The sequence below is a fragment of the Melospiza georgiana genome, chromosome 3, assembly GCF_028018845.1.
Source record: "Melospiza georgiana isolate bMelGeo1 chromosome 3, bMelGeo1.pri, whole genome shotgun sequence".
NCBI classification, from domain to species: Eukaryota; Metazoa; Chordata; class Aves; order Passeriformes; family Passerellidae; genus Melospiza; species Melospiza georgiana.
In genome coordinates, this window is record NC_080432.1 from 23,294,967 (window position 1) to 23,311,645 (window position 16,679).

The 16,679-nt window shown below is 46.8% G+C and overlaps 2 protein-coding genes across 3 annotated transcripts in view; one reads left to right on the forward strand and one right to left on the reverse strand.

Moving 5' to 3' along the window:
• FBXO11 (F-box protein 11) overlaps positions 1-1,392 on the forward strand; it is a 70,136-nt gene extending 68,744 nt beyond the window's left edge. For both annotated transcript variants that reach the window (XM_058019481.1, XM_058019479.1), the window contains exon 23: positions 55-1,392. In XM_058019481.1, coding sequence (XP_057875464.1) covers positions 55-184 — 130 coding nt within the window. In that variant the 3' untranslated portion in view covers positions 185-1,392. The remainder of the gene's footprint in view (positions 1-54) is intronic.
• MSH6 (mutS homolog 6) lies at positions 1,361-16,225 on the reverse strand. Its single transcript, XM_058019478.1, has 10 exons — positions 16,129-16,225; positions 14,407-14,609; positions 11,831-12,003; positions 8,109-10,653; positions 6,600-6,865; positions 5,973-6,090; positions 3,348-3,437; positions 2,235-2,389; positions 1,868-2,067; positions 1,361-1,515 (listed from the first exon to the last, which is right to left on the reverse strand). Exons 2-10 carry the CDS (start codon positions 14,579-14,581, stop codon positions 1,434-1,436), a joined length of 3,804 nt encoding a protein of 1,267 aa, XP_057875461.1. The 5' UTR covers positions 14,582-14,609; positions 16,129-16,225; the 3' UTR covers positions 1,361-1,433.
• Between the last annotated feature and the right edge of the window lie 454 nt (positions 16,226-16,679).

Here is a 16,679-nt window from a genome sequence, read left to right on the forward strand (position 1 = left end):
GCTGCTCCAGAGCAGGAGGGCATGGGCACTAAGAGCTGTCTCTCTGTGTTGTAGGTTTTTCTGTGACTGTGGTGCTGGAACACTGTCCAATCCCTGTACGCTCGCCGGAGAGCCTACACACGATACAGATACACTATATGACTCTGCTCCACCTATAGAATCTAATACATTGCAGCACAACTGAATTCCTTTTCAGAAAGAAAGTCCTGCCATTCTAATATCATAACTATTAAAACTTTTTTTTTGGAGGAAGTTACACTTGCCCATTTCTGCAGAAAGAGACTGTATTAAAGCGGATGTGTGAGGTGTTGACACTATGGAGCTCAACCTACCAAAAAAGAAAGTGGCAATATGTTGACTCAGGATAACAGAACTGGGCGTTTTAGCATTACTGTGTAAACAAAGACTTTGAAGGGACAGAAGTGAAGAAAAATAAGCTGCAATTTTGTACAGATACCAACTTCTGAGAGCTGGTGTTTTTACAAGTAGCATTGAAACGCAGTCCAATTTGCAGTAGTACTATTCTGTAGACAAGCAGCATTCTTTGTTGCTGCCTTTATGGACATGGGTACCAATCGCTTTTGTAACATGGTAAAAATGTGAGCTAGCACTTCTGCATTTCTTTTGATTTTTTAACATTTATTCAGATTGAGAAATATGATTTTAATGCTTTAATCTCATGTAGTTTGTTTCTAATTTCAAGCAAAAAATCTTATTGTACTTGAATGTGTCCTGTTTTGTTAGCACACCTAGACTTGCTGTAACTGTACTCATGTCCCAGTATGTACGTTCTTTCTATGAAAGAGAAAACACTAATCTTAAATTATATCCAGCAATTTTTCTGGTGTCCTCTGAAGTTAGAATAATCTCCTCCCCTGCCCCAGCAATAGTCTGTACTCAAACCACCCTAACAAAAGAAAGAAAAGCGAGTGTTTTAATGAGACTTCCTAGACTATAATGCACTATAAAACAAAGTACCCATGTAACTAAGTTTTGTGAAAGAAATTTTACTATGTTTTAAAGTACACAGTAGAAAGTCTCCTCAAAACAGTCTTGTACTTTTACTCTGTTCATAGTTTTTTTTGAACAGTCTGGACATTACTTACATAACCTGCTGGAAATCACAGCAATTTCCTGCTCTAATGAAGCTGAGACAAGTATATATACAGCCCTATACAGTTTCATAGCTTTTTTCCATTTATGTGTATTGGTGACAGTGGGTAATCAACAGCCTGAAAGTGTATGCATGTACCATAACATCTAGACTTAATATATTGTGGAGTACTCAATAACCATTATGTAGAGGGTAGGTATGAATTAAAGGGTTTAATTTCCTAGGAAAGACAATGGAAAAATGGTCATTTTTAAAAAATAAAGTTTATTAGATCATAATGTTGTCTGCTCCCACCTTCTTGAGAAACCCGTGCGAGTTCCTAAAGCCGGTCGATCATCGCCGTGAGTTTCCGAACCGCGTTTGCGTCACAGGTTGCTCCATCCACCACCTGGCACAGGTACCTGGGGGAACAACCACCTTTACTGACAGGGACACTGAGGGCCAGAGCTTGAGATTGCCATCCCTGCAACAGCTTTAGGAGACATGGATGCTGGGCCTGGTGTAAAGGCTGCCAGCACATCCCCCCCCACAGCACCTCTGTGTGCAAATTCAGACTGGCACAGTGACCCAAGGCATAAAATACTGCTCAGCATCTCTGCCCTCCCATAGTACCTCCCTCCCTCCCTCCCTGTGAACATCTGATGTTCACAAAAGTAGTTGCTGTGACTGAGCAAAAGCCACTGCCCAAATAAAAAATTTAAAATGGCTTATAGGAACCCATTTTAACTTAGGTACAGAAAGCCTGGGCCTTACCTAAATATCCTCAGTGAGATGGTTGCTTTTTCAAACTCTTTGGCTTTTCTGTGCCCCTTCTGAATGACTTCCTCTGGAATATCTGCAAGTCTTGCAGCGTTGAAGCCGTAGCTCTTTGGGCAGGCTCCTTCAATGAACTTGTACAGGAACGTAATTGTTTCCTGGCTTGGATCCTCACTCTCATTTTCAACCATGCATGCCTGGGAAGAGCAAGCCACAAGTTAGAGTTTGCAAAACTGACCTGCAGCCTAAGAAAGGCATGGGACACCGTGTCCTGTTCCCAAACCAGCCATTTCTCAGGGCAGAAGAGCACAGAACAGCAGGAAAGCCCCAGCAGGGAGAAGCCCATGCTGCCAGGCATACATACCATGTGTCCCAGGCGCACGGCCCGGCTGTGGGCATGGTCCTCCACCAGGGAGTGGTAGTGAGTGGAGAAGAGCGTCCGGCAGCGGATCCTCTGCGCCAGCTCCTCCACCACCGCGCTGGCTATGGCCGTGCCGTCAAACGTGGCCGTGCCTCTGCCTGCAGACACAACGGGACACCTGTGGCACACTCGTAAAGTCAGCCCACAGCTCGCGTGCTGCTGGACAGACAGACACCCCACAGTGTGTTTGACACCTGTGGCACACTCGTAAAGTCAGCCCACAGCTCGCTTGCTGCTGGACAGACAGACACCCCCCAGTGTGTGTTTAACACCTGTGGCACACTCGTAAAGTCAGCCCACAGCTCGCTTGCTGCTGGACAGACAGACACCCCACAGTGTGTGTTTAACACCTGTGGCACACTCGTAAAGTCAGCCCACAGCTCGCATGCTGCTGGACAGACAGACACCCCCCAGTGTGTGTTTGACACCTGTGGCACACTCGTAAAGTCAGCCCACAGCTCGCGTGCTGCTGGACAGACAGACACCCCACAGTGTGTGTTTGACACCTGTGGCACACTCGTAAAGTCAGCCCACAGTTCGCGTGCTGCTGGACAGACAGACACCCCCCAGTGTGTGTTTGACACCTGTGGCACACTCGTAAAGTCAGCCCACAGCTCGCGTGCTGCTGGACAGACAGACACCCCCCAGTGTGTGTTTGTTCCCCTCCCCACTGTGTGCAAGACAAACAGCAGTGAGGGGTGAGAGCCACCAGCAGCAGGGAAAGGTGAGCTGGGTGTTGGCCCCATAACAATCAGCCTCTTCTGCACTGCAGAAAAAAGATGTTTCTGCTCTCCTGAGGTTTGCTGCAAGTAATTATGCAAAGCAAAAGCAGGAAACCACAGCTGGAAATAGGGTAATAATGACTGGGGGTGGGAGGTGGTGATGAGTTCCCAGGGCACCCAAGATGTGTTCATGTTAGAGAGGCTGACACACCAGCATCACTATGGTGAAACTGGCCCTGTGTACTTGGCTGCCTTTCAGACAGCCCAAAAACCTTGCAGCCAGTCTTTCATCCCACAGATTTAGCTTCCATCTATTACAAAACAGTCTAATTACCCAGCTCGTCCACGAGAACAAGGGAATGCTCTGTTGCATGCTGCAGAATGCTGGAAGTCTCACTCAATTCAACAAAGAAGGTACTTTCACCTTTAAAGGAAATGACCAAAAAAAAAAGCCACAAAGTAAGTCAAAGATCAGAGAACCACAACTAAAACCTCATTTAATCTGTGCTAGAATCTTGGTTAAGCTAAAATGAAACTCGGTAGCTAACTGATGATGAACAAAAACATGACACTTTTTTTCCAGAGTGAAAACAGCAGGTTGCCATTTGCCAGAAAAAAACAAGTTTTGGTTCCTTTAGAGTACAGGAATAAGCACAAGCACACTTACTTAAGTTTTCAGGCCAACACACCTGCTTACTTTTAATAGCACCAGTCAAAAGTAACAGCTGGACAAAAAGAGGGGCACAAATGCTACAATGGGGAGAATTTTTGTCCCTTTCTTGCTGTGAATACACAGGACAGGCTGAAGGTGTGTGTGGCTTTCCAGTAAAAAAAAACCAAGCAGAAAATCAAAGACTGAGAGACTGGAATTACTGGTTTGGTTGTGATGTCAGGAGGGAACTATCTGGATAATAAAGGCTTTATGTGTACGTTCTCTCCTTGAATTAAGTATGACAAAAGGAATATTCTGCTGCTAAGGCTCAAGCATCTCATGGGAGTTTCAGCAACCCAGATAATACAAAGCCTGAAAGTTACACCTGAAATTTGTTTTAGCAGATTATGAGCAGAAGTACTCAATTATTCACACCCTTCCACATGATAAACCCACACTTACAAAGTCAGGATTTACTTGTTCTTTGTGGAGATCATTACAAATAATTACAAGTAGCAGCAATTAATGCAATTTATTCCATTAAAGGCAAGCATTTCTTTCCTGCACTCATGCTGCATGAACACTGTTTTGCTCTAACATAAGTTTTCTAACATGAATTACTAAGCAGCATCCACCAATCCTGATGTTCTACATTTATTTAAAGAAATTACCAGGATTTAATGGTTTCAACAATATTTAAGAATAACCATTTATTCTCTTCAGAAAATAAAGCCCTAAAATTTTATTATTGAAAAAATTAACTTATTAAAAGTCCTGCTGACATCCATTACAAAGTGACTGCTGTGGACCAACTTTTTCTGTGCTTTCCTGTCTACACAGTGTGCAAACAAATGCATCAAGAACAGATTTCACAGCTCGTTCTCTGCAGTGCTTACCCTCACAATTGAAATGTCAAATCAGAAGTATAATTCTCAGTTAACTGAAAAAAAATTGAAAATGCCACATTTTGCTAGACCATCTCTCACGAAGGAAGGGCCCTTCTCATCTCTACCATAAACATTTAAGTATTCTTTCACGCTTTTGATTCCTTCTTATACTGAAATTAAACAAAATGGAGACAAGCTGGGCAAAGAAAGCCTTAGTAACATTCTGTAGCTGAGAAGAAAAGCCTTGATTTGGGGAAGTGTCAATATTTTTTTTAATTAAGAACTTGGAATGACTCATTTCCAAATTCCTTCTGTGCAACAAGTTCAGTGGGCTTAACTCCTTTCATATTCACTGACCCACATTTTTCAGCAGAGAGATCACAGAAAACCTGTGCCCTCCTTAATGAGCACTGATACTACTCTTAGCACAACAATCATTTTATTTTTCTAGCCCAGTGGCACTTTGCCCATCACCACTGGCAGACTTTACCATTCCACTTTTGTCATCCTCCACTTGTGTCTTCCTCTCCATTAAAGGAACAAAATACTCCAAGAACTGTCAACTACTGCTTCCAAGAAGGACATCTGCCTCTCGTGCTCATCAGAAGAAATCAGATTTCAAACGTAATGATTGAAACAAGGGACTTCTATAGTCCTTGCAGGAAGGTACAAAAACAACTCTTGTGCAACAGCTGCCCCAACATCACTGTCCTATTTCAGAACACTTACAAAAAGGTATCAGTGAGAGCAGAATATAATCAATTCTAAAAAGGATATTCCTCAGACTTGCATCCAGCTGGGAGTTAGGCTTTTAATATTAAAATTCATTAGGAAGTGATCCCGTGAGTCTGTCAAAAATCGAACGGACGCACGCATGAAAAAATAAAGCCTAAATACAATCCTGTCTCCACTCTGAACAAGAAATGAAGAGTGTACAGCTCTTCCTGCAAAATGCTGTTCCCTTTCCAGCTTGCCACTGGAAGCAGGAGCAGGAAGCTGGAGCCTGTGGAGAGCCTGGTTCAAGCATGGCTTAAAGAAAGAGGCCATGAAGGTATACAGCTGAGGGAAAAGTAAAAGGTAGCTGTAAAGCAGCATTTCCCAGGCTTGATTCTGTAAATAATTAGGTTCTCAGTCTTCCCATAACAGGCAGACATTCTGTCCTTGGGCTCTCTGAGAACAGTGATCCTGTGTTCAATAAACAAACCACAGGTACTGTAAACAAAAGGAGGGGTTAGAGTTTTCTCTGTAGCCTATCGTGAGCTCGGATTTTGCAATATGCATGAAGTCAATTAACACCGTTATAAAAGTGGCTGATTTGATCAATAAATCGGAGCCGATGCTGATCAACAACAAGATGGGTCGTCTCCCTTCACTTTCAACAGGAGCCCCCAGTGCAGGCAGCTGTGTGCGAGGCACTCACCGGCCATGATCCTGTCGGAGGCGCCGAGGCGCGTGAACACGCGGTCGATGGGCGTGAGCCTGCAGGACTCCGCGGGCACGTAGCACCCCAGCTGGGCCATGACCACCAGGAGACCAGCCTGCACAGCAAACAGGGACAGGCACGTTTGCAATGGTGTTTGCAGCTTCAGCTCCACACGCACAACGAGGGCACGAAGGTGTGTTTCCCCTAAAACAGGAACTGGAGTACATAAAGCTTCCCGCTGCTTTAACAGCTCCAGGCTGCAGCAGCATCAGCTCTGGCAGGACTGAACTACTCTGAAAGCCTTCAAAACACAAATTATCACAGCAAGCAGTGCTTATAAAGCAACCTCCCTGCTGATCTCTAGTTTCAGCTTGTTCAACCTGCAGAAGCATCTTTCGCCAGCCGATGCCAAGTCCTGGGTAGGTCACTTGAAAAAGATAAACCGTACTCTATCACTTCTTCCCAACCAACTCTCCTAGGACAAATAAAACTTATCCCTCCCTAAAGCAGAAAATCTCTCTGAACATGAGCACTTTCTGGGACCTCCTGTGACAGCCATGACAGCCAGGCCCTGTAATTCCCTCTCCCAAACCCCAGAGGAAGCCTGGGACACATGACAATCACCTGTCTCATGAGAGTAGATTTGCCACCCATGTTGGGGCCAGTTACCAGCACACAGGAGGCCTCACTGCTGCTGTCTTCATCCTTGATGCCTATCACGATGTCATTGGGAATAAAATCATCCCCAAAGAAAGTTTTTGTGATGCAAGGATGGCGGGAATTTCGAAGTTCCAGGAAGGGAGGAGCATTATCTGTAGGCAGCAGGATTACAGGTCGGCACAGAGGTCCATCACCACCTTGACTGTAGTGAGCAAGGGACATCAAGACATCTAGAAAATGAAGAGCAATTCCAGTCAGTCACACTTTCAAATTTCTTCATACACAGGAATTAATTTACTCATTGAACAGCAATTTTGTAGAAACACTTTTCTATTTTATTCCATTTTCCTCATAAGGGAAACACCCACGAAGGACTCCAGAACAAGTAAAAGGTGGGAATATTTGCAGTGTCTTTCCTCATTCCTTCCAGATTTCTATAGATGTAATGATAAAAATGCTCCCCTAAAGTTATTTTAGTTCAAAAGTCTTTAAAACCCACATCATTTTATTTCAAGAATTCATTAATAAAACAATAATTTATTGCACTGGTTTTTCATTTAGAACTAGGAGGAAATCAGCTTCTGTGACAGTGAATTACTTTGGGAAGAATCCTAATTCTGCTTGAAAGTTGCCAGTGGAAAACTGTATAAATATTAAAACTCTGTGTGTCCAGCAGGAAGCAGCAGCACAAGACCCCTCAGTTAGCTGAGCCCTGAGGTTCTAAAAGCTATCACCCACACAACGAGACCGTTCATGATTTTAGAGGCTTTATGTACACACATTACAGCTGAGCCTGGACACTGAATTCCTCCCTGCTGGGAACCAATTCAGCACTTGCCCTGAGCTGTGGTGTGGCTGATGTGACTGCTTCCCAGCTCTCCCAGCAAATCCATTCCCAGCCAACACTCCCTGCCTGCCCGCCCTCCCTTTTCTGCTCTAGTGGCATTCAGAGACTGCTTTCATTTCTCCCTGGAACAAAGACATCCCAGAGTGCCTCATCCTAGCAGAAAATCCACAGGACAGAAGTATGCCAGTCCTGAGAAGGGAATACAGGAGATTGCTCTATCCCAGAAATAAGGAGGATTTGGGGAAACCTTCTTAGTAGACTACCTTCTTCAAGGCTCAACACTGAGTACTTATATTTTTTAAAGGATGGCCAGAAATCATCCTGCTCAGATAAAAAAAACTTACCAGCAGGTTAGATTTTTATAGCTCCATTTAATAAGCTACTAATCCACACACAAGGCTCTGGAAGCAGTGAGGCCCACCAGGCTACACTGAACTGGGAGAAACACTTGGCTGCACATCTTCAACCACACAACAGGAATGAAACAGGGAATCACTGCTAATTATCAAAGCCTTTACCACAATCAGGAGCTTACAAACAAGTCAAGAGCTGGCAACGAGCTTCCCCAGATCAGATTTCACCAGCACAGGGGTAGTTTTACCGTGTCAGAAGGAGGCAAAGCTTACCCAGCACAGCAATGCACTCCACAGCTGTCTGCCAGTCCTTGCTGTTCTTGTCGAAGTTGTAGAAGAGGCGCCTCATGCAGTCCTTGAGGGCGGCGTCGCGGCGCTCCTCGGCGTTCACCATGGCAGCCAGCATCCTCTCGATCTCCTTGGTCCAGTAGCGCTTGTAGCCCTTCCTGCTGGACCTCAGCTCGTACTCCTCGGGCAGGCTTCGGGAGATGACACTTTCTGGGATCTCCATCTGGTACCGGTTCTTGCCCGTCCCCCAGTACTGCACGGATTTGGACCCAAGCAGCTTGCGCTGCTTGTCCAGGTACTTGCGCAGGTCCTCCTCGACAGCTCTGATATCCTCCAGCGCTCCGTCGTAATCGGGGTCAAAGCCCAGCTTGGGGGTGATCACTCCTGTCTTCCGAGCCTGGTTGTGATCAAAGGCCGTGTCCCACCTGGTGAGCTCCGCGCTCAGGTCTGGGAAGCGGCCATCGGGATTTTGGGCTTTGCGGGTGACCAGCTGCCTCAGGACTCTGGATTTGAAGTCACTGGCGAACTCCTCCATGAACTCGACAATTTCATTCATTATTTTGAATCCCTCCAGGGTAGACAGAAAGTCAGCGATTTTTTTCTTGCTGTACTTGAGTTCTTCATAGAAGATGGCCCTGCTGTCAGGATGGTTCTGACTTTTGAGTGGTGACCCAATGCTGTGAATTTTGCTGAGCAGTCTCTCAAGGTCAGGCAGTTTCTTGAGGTACTCAGTGACTTCAGACATTTTATCTGGCACAGCCAGGAGGTCCTCGACAGCGTCCAAACGATCATTGATGGATTTAGGATTACAGAGAGGAGCGCAGAGCCACTGTTTCAGGAGTCGCTTCCCGAATGGTGTACAGCAAGAATCAATCCTTTCCAACAAGGTACCTTCAGTGCTTCCATTGGTTCCATTCTGCAGGACTTCCAAATTCATCAGGGTGACTCCATCCAGCACCATCCGCTGGCCAGTTCTGCCAAACAAACTACTTGAACTCGTGGTTTTTGCTGTAGCAATATCCACAGGGACATATTCCTCAAAGTTTGCCTGTGATAACAGCTCCTGATCAATCAGACATTTTTTGAGATAGAAGACACATCCCCCAAGAGCTGACAAAGCTAACTCACTGTTTTCACCAGGAGTTAATCCCAGGGAGTCACTCTCTGAAGTCAGAGATTTGATTACAGAGGGCAGAGAACATCCATTTTCAGAATTCTGCTTCTCCTTGAAATATCCTTCCTCAAGAAGGACTTTTAGTGTTTTAGACGCATTCCAGAACTGGGAACCCGAGGTCAGCCCTTCCTGAATGCAAGAAACCAGCGAGCCCTTCAGTATCTTCTGTGTGTCCACAGAGAGGTTGCCCTTCTCAAACAGCACCTGCACAGGGGTGTAGTGAGCTACCAAAGTCCTGAACCTGGAGCAGTGGCGGTCGTCAGGGAACTGCCCGACGTGGAACTTCCCCATGGAGGTGTCGACGAAGCAGACGCCGTAGAGGCGCGTCCCGGCCGCGTCCTCGTCCTCCTTCACGCTCAGCAGGAACCGGCTGTGGTTCTCGGAGGGGTCGCAGTCCATGACGCTGTAGGTCTGCGTTCCCTTGGTGATGATCCTGCAGATCTCCCGCCGCACCACCTTGTCAGACCTGCCGGAGTGGCCCGCGGCCCTGCAGCGCGCCTCCATCATCTCGGGCGTTTCCGTCTGCTCCACGCGCGCCACCTTGTAGCCCTTCTGCACCAGGACGTCGGAGAAGCGGCCGAACGCGGTCTCTGGAAAGCCCGAGTGGGCCCAGGTGCCCTTCATGAAGATGAGGCCCAGCTCGTTGACGCCGGTGACCGCGTCCATGTGGTACAGCTCGTAGAACTTCCCCACCTTGTAGCAAATCACGGCGTCGAAGTTCTGGCTCTTGAGCTGCCACCACCTCCGCACGCCCGGCGTGCACTTGTTGAGGTAATCCTCGGGCACGTGCAGAGTGCAGGGGTCGTAGTCAGGGTCACCCTGACGCCGCCTGTGCGCATCCCTCCTCTTCCCCTCCTGCAGCCACTCCAGCTTCTCGTGCTCCCACGCCGCGAAGCCGCCAGCGCCGCCGCTGCAAGCATTTGCTTGAGATTCAAAACTTTCAGGTGCTGCAAAGGATGTCAGCTTAGACTTGGCATCCGAAGAGACTGCTGCTGCTCTTTTGGGTGTTTCAGAACAGTCATTTCCCAGGCTACTCCTTTTAGCAGGCTTTTTCACCTCTCTTCTCTTGCGTTTAGAAGGGACTTTTACAGGGCTCTCTGCAACACTCTCTGCCTCTGTCTCTGTGTCAGAAGACTCATTTTCATCCACCCCACTGCTGGCTTCCTCACTGCTGGCTGCTTCTTTCCCATCAGGCTTGAACTCCACATCAGAGCCATCGTGGTCACTGTCAGAATCCAACACTCTCCTTCTCTTGGCTTTCACAGCTCTTTCCCTGCTCATCACCCGCTTATTGCTTTTCACATCCTCCTCACTATTGCAGTCTTCACTGTTGCCTGATGCATTTTCACTCATCTCCTGGAAAAAGAAATTACCTTGTCTGCAGATAATTCTGGCTACAAATACTGCTGCACAAAGAAGTGCAAAAATGTGCAGTAACGCAGTACCTATGATGCTTCAAGCAAGAGACAGCAGAGCCACAGCCAATTCCAAGTACCTTAACAGAACCCAGGTTTTTTCTGGACAACTAACTTCTACTGGCCAGTGGCATAATCACTCCTATTTCTATTCTTTAAAGACTCATTCATTACTGTGCATATGTGATGCTGATGAACAAAGCATTTAAACTGCACAGAAAAAGAATATGGCACATGTAAGAGAAAGGAAAGATAAATAAATGATAAAATAACTCTGTTATTTGCCTTTTCAGCCTCAAACTTTAATAGAAAACCAGCAGTGGAGGGACTGCAGTGAGTACAGTGCCACTGCACACAACACAATGCCTGGAGTGGCACCTGTCCCTTGGGGCACTGTCACACTGGAGACTGAGTATATGAGCTAAGGGAAGCCACCATTCCACTGACAGTGTCCTCATACCATTCCTCTCCAAAGAAATCTATTCCAAGGCATATGGTGCTTCTGAAATAATAGCTGAATCAACACAACATGAATACAACACAATAAAACATCACTTTTTAGTTACTCCATCAAGACTGCTGTTAGCAGTGCAAGAACTGGCATTTTAGTGCTCCTCCACAAGATGAGGGTGGGCACCAAAAATGCAATTTGATGCCTCAGATGAAGTCAATAAGCTATAAATTTATATATTAAGATACACTTAAACTCCAGATCAAACTTAGGGCAATTTGGACTATGAATAGCAGACAGAGAAGATAAAATGATGCCTCAGAAAAAAGCACTTCTGGGTGAAAAAGTAGGTTGCCAGGGAGTGATGAGTGGAGAGAGTCAGAGAAGTTGAGTAGATTCTGAGGTCAGTCCTTACCATACAGAACACCAAAGAGACTTGTCTTTCCAACTAGAAAAGATGAGAGACCAGCATATGACCTGACAACACAGAAGCAGTACAAAAAAAAAAACAAAAACAAATGGATACATATGTGTGCAAGATTAACGAGGAGATAAGCTGTGATTACTGTACCAGAGAACTGCAGGATATTCCATGCTCAGCTCCAAGTCACAGCTTCTAAGTTCTAGCAATATTTCTGCAAGTGACAGCAATTAAGAAACATTTTACCTCCACTTCTTCCTCTTCCTCCTCTGTGTCTGAAGGCTCATTGCATACTGCCAGTTCAAGCCTCTTGGTTTTATCTTTGCTCATGGCATCATCTGCCAGCACCATGGCTCTCTTAATTTCAGGCTTTGTGCTGTAAAACATACCTCCCTTCATTGTCTCTTTGTCTGATGAACCTGTAAAAAACAGATTTGTTAAGAACAAATGCTAAATGCTAGTCTTGACAGTGATCATAGTTCACTTTTAAATGCATTCAGACAACTAGCATTCATATAACTAAATTCCTGGTTTTTAGCTGCTACCACTCATTCCCACCACATCTTAAATATAGCAATCTATCACTCCTTCATTCTGCTGAACCACCTCTGGGGAAAGTACACACATTCACAAACGAAATGCCTACCTCCATGAACACCTGAAGAATTGCTTCTATTTCTGTAACTCATTAGCACATGTGAGCACTCCTGGGCTGAGCTCTGACTCACTCCCACTGTAGTTAGTACTGAGTTTAACACTGGCAGAGCAGCAGACAGGCCTGACTGAGACCACAGGGCTGTTTTGGCAGTGACCAGGTAAGCTCAGCCAGAGTTATCTTCACTTTCTAGGCACAAGCCACCTGTGGCACAGCCCTGAGAGCTCTGCTGGCCTGCAAAGTGCTGCTGTGAGTGCAGCCAGGCACCCAGCCCAGCCCATCAGCCAGATTAGCTGATGGCCAATCACACTGGGCACCCAGGCTGCCACTGCAGGGCAGGGAACAAAGCCTGCTATTAATAACTGCTGCATCCCCTCCTCCTCCTCCTCCTGCCACCACCTGCACACACACTAACCCAGAGCCAACCATCCACAGACTGATTTCAGGCCCTTTTCCCCACTCTTGTGAACCCCTCCATCCACCACTGCTGACTGCAGCTTCAGCTCTAACCCAGTGGCACACAAAGGCAGCAGACTTGGAAACACCCCAGAAACAACTCAAACAAAATTCTGGCTCACAAGCAACCCCCAGTTTGCAGTAGCAAAGCAGGGAGTTACAAGTAGCTGCTTCCACAGCACAAAGGCAACACATTAACAATCCAGATCCCCCTTTTGGATTTCCAAATGCAGTGAGGCAGTCTAAAAGTATTTTGCATCAATATTAAATGTAACTGAACGACATCAGAAGAAAAATCATCTCATATAATTGAGCTGCACACTCAAGGGTGCAACACCTGCATATTCACTGAAGCAACTGTTGTGCACCTCCACTTCTTCCTGCCCACCTGTTACAGGTCTGGCCCTGTGCTCTCTGCACTTACTCAGCTACAAAAAATAACACAACCCAAGAAACTTACCCATTTTCTTACCCAAAGACTCTAACACTTTTCTTTTGTATATAAAAATGCTTTTTGTTTGAATTTAAAGCAAATAGGTATTTTAAATCTTTTTAATCTGTTCTGCATTCAACACTTTTTCTGTGATAGAACTATGTACCTGTGCTTAAACTTTGTTTTGGCAAACAGATTAATTTCCCTTACCTGCATTTGCTTCTAAGTACAGCTACAAGCTCTCAGAATATTTTGATTGTTTTCAAATACTTTGGGGAAGGACACATATACCCATGGACCAATTTATTTGCAATAAATTATGCTAACACTCATGGCAATAACATTACCATTTTAATTTAAAACTGTGGCTGAAGTGCAGCACACTGAAGTACAAAGGAGACAAAGATGTGGCTACATGATCATGAGATGGAACTCTGACTGTATAAAGGAAGAAACTATTTAAATTCAGTGACAGTTTTTTTTCAGTGACACAAGCAAATCCTACAGGGCATCAGAAATACTGTACTACATATGAAGTATTCGACTAATAAGACAGTTTACAGCCAATTATTTTATTTTCAGCAACAGTAAAATTATGAAAAAAGGGGAAAACAGATTATGTTTACTAAAATGGTGAGATTTATTACGCAAAATGTTAACTCATTATTACATTTGATTTTCACTAGTTAGCCATGCCATTTTGTCAGTATCACAAACACCAACTCTGATCTGTAACTACCAGCACTGTCCTTACCAACACTCAATTCTGAAGTTATATATTTTATTTACAAAACTGCTGCACTACTGAGAACAAACACTGCAGCAGAATTAATTTTATTTACCCAATATCCTGGGCCTAGCCTTTTAATTCTGGACATACTACAGTTCCTAAAAAGCTGCTTAAAAACTGGGTTTGACACTCCTAGAATTTGAAGGATTTCAGGGCTAAAAGTGGAAATACTGGGTTTACCTTTACATCATTTTTATACTGAAATAAGGAAATATCTCCAAACATCAGTAAGGCTTAAGTTGGCTTAATTAGTTGTTCTAATATAATAAATGAAAGGGCTTAGTGTTTTATGTTTCAAGAACTGTATAAACATAAATGTATCTGCAACCCTCAAAAACTTGTCGCTTACAAAACACAAAACATGTTCAGTTCTACTCTTGGTTTTGCTGCTCTTCTCTATGGAGAATAATATATCCTATATTCCAAGCCTGTAATTCCAAAACAAGTGGCATGTTTCCATTTCAAACAGTTTTGTTCCTATCTCTTACCTTTATATGGCTTCAGGTATTTAACACTGATCCAGCCCCTCGTAGGGCTGTCATCAAAGAACTGCACGTGGACACGAGTGGATTTTCCTTTTCCTCTGACTATTGTCCTTTCCGTGGGGTGGTTGTAAATGAGACATGGCCACCAGGGATAGCCTTCCATCTTGGCCCACACCATGTCCCCAGGAGAATATTCACAGGAGACACTGCAGAGACAACAAATGTGTCATTTAAGGAACACAGACATCTGGAACAGCTCTCTTCACAAATGTCACTGCGCACTGCTGCTGAGCATTTTGCTCTCCAACCTGGATTACACAGCTCTTCCATACCACCACCAACGCTTATCCTAAACTTCGATTTGCTCCTCCAAGTTCTGCAGGATTCCCACAGAGACAGAGCTTTATCACAGAATGATCTGGGCTCAAAGGGACCCTAAAGACCACCTGGTCCCAGCCCCCTGCCATGCACAGGGACACCTCCCACTATCCCAGGTTACTCAGAGCCCCCATCCAGCCTGGCCTTGAGCACTTCCATGGGTGGAGCATCCACATCCAACCTGTGCCAGTGCCTCACCAGTCTCACAGTGAAGAATTTCTTCCTGAAATCTAATTAGACCTACTCTCTTTCAGTTGAAGCCATTCCCTCTCGCCCTGTCACTACATGCCCTTTTCCTGTAGAAACTAATTTTCAACCTGGCACCTTAAGAAAAGAGTAAGACTTAAAAACCCCTCAGGCTACAAAAAAAGTGAATAAATAAAAAAACTCTACCTGCACTGCAAAGCACCTGGCGCAGCTTTTATTTGCTCTCTCCTCCTTCCCACAGATTTCACTGCCACACTTTCACAGATGATGGCTGGGACACTCCTGCAGGCTGTGACCCAACCACCAGTGACACTCAGCGTGCTGACACGGGGGACACTTGCCATCGCGGTGCTCAGCACAAGAGAGACATGGAGCTCCTGGAGCGGCTCCAGCAGAGGGCAACAATGATGATTATGGGGAAGGAGCATCTCTCTTAAGAGGAAAGGCTGAGGGAGCCGGGCATGTTCAGCCCTGAGGAGAGATGACTGAGGGGGACTTCATCAATATATATAAATGCCTAAATGAGGGGGTGCCAAGAAGATGGAGCCAGGCTTTCCTTAGTAATACCAAGCATAAGGACACGAGACAAAGGGCACAAAGTTCCACCGGACCACAAGGAAAAACTTATTGACTGTGTGTGTGTGTGACTGTGCGCTGGAACTGATTGGGCGGAGAGGCGGAGCCGCCCTCCCTGGAGGTACTAAAAACTGAACACAGCCCTGTGCCGTGTGCTCTGGGATGTCCCTATTCGAGCGGGATGTCCCTCTTCGAGCGGGATGTCCCTATTCGAGCGGGTTAACCCTGCTCGAGCAGCGAGGTTGGGCCACATGCCCCACTGTGCTCCCCTTCAGCCTGACCCAGTGTGCCCCTCTGTGACACAGCACGGAAAGCAAATCTAAACACGCGTGCAGCGCTACATCCAAGCAGCACAGCCCGCGCCCGCAGGTGTCCCGTTGTCCCACCGGGAGCCCAGGCCGCAGCGGGCCCGGCCGGGCAGCGCATCCAGGGAATGGCGGGCACTGCCAGCCACGGGGCGACAGCGACACACGGACACCCCGCGGGTCCCGCTCCCACCACCGGCCGCCGCAGCTCCGTCCCGCCTCCCCTTCCCGCTCTCCCCTCCCGCGTCCCCGCCGGTACCTGGGGGCCTTGTTGGCCTTGGCGGCCGCGCCGTCCCCCGCGCCCTTCTCGCCGTTCTCACCGCGCCGCGCCGCCGCTCGGCCCGCCCCGCCCGGGGGGCTGCCTTGGGCCTGCAGGCCATTCCGCTCCCCCGAGGCGCTACGGGCCTCGGTGGCGGCCGGCGGGGCCTTGGAGAAGAAGCGGAGCAGGGTGCTCTGCCGAGACATGGCCGCGGCGGGAAGCGCGGGCCGCCCTGCGCGCCAAACCCGCGCGCCCGGCCCCGCCCCGGCCCCGCCCCGCCCGCGGCTTTGGCGGGAAACGCTGAGGGAGGGCCGGGCCCGTGCGTCCCTGTTGGCCCCAATTGGTGCAAAACGCGGAATATCTCGAAATTTCCGTGAGAAAGGACGTGGGGTGATGTCTGATCTTCGTGTGCTTCCAACCCTAGACAACAGGAAAGGGGATTTAACCCCTGAAATAGCGGCTGACGAGCAATCCCTGAGTGACGTCCCAAATTACTTGTGGGTAGGGCTACCTTGCAAAGGTTTAGGGCTCGAGGTGATCTCTCACCTCGG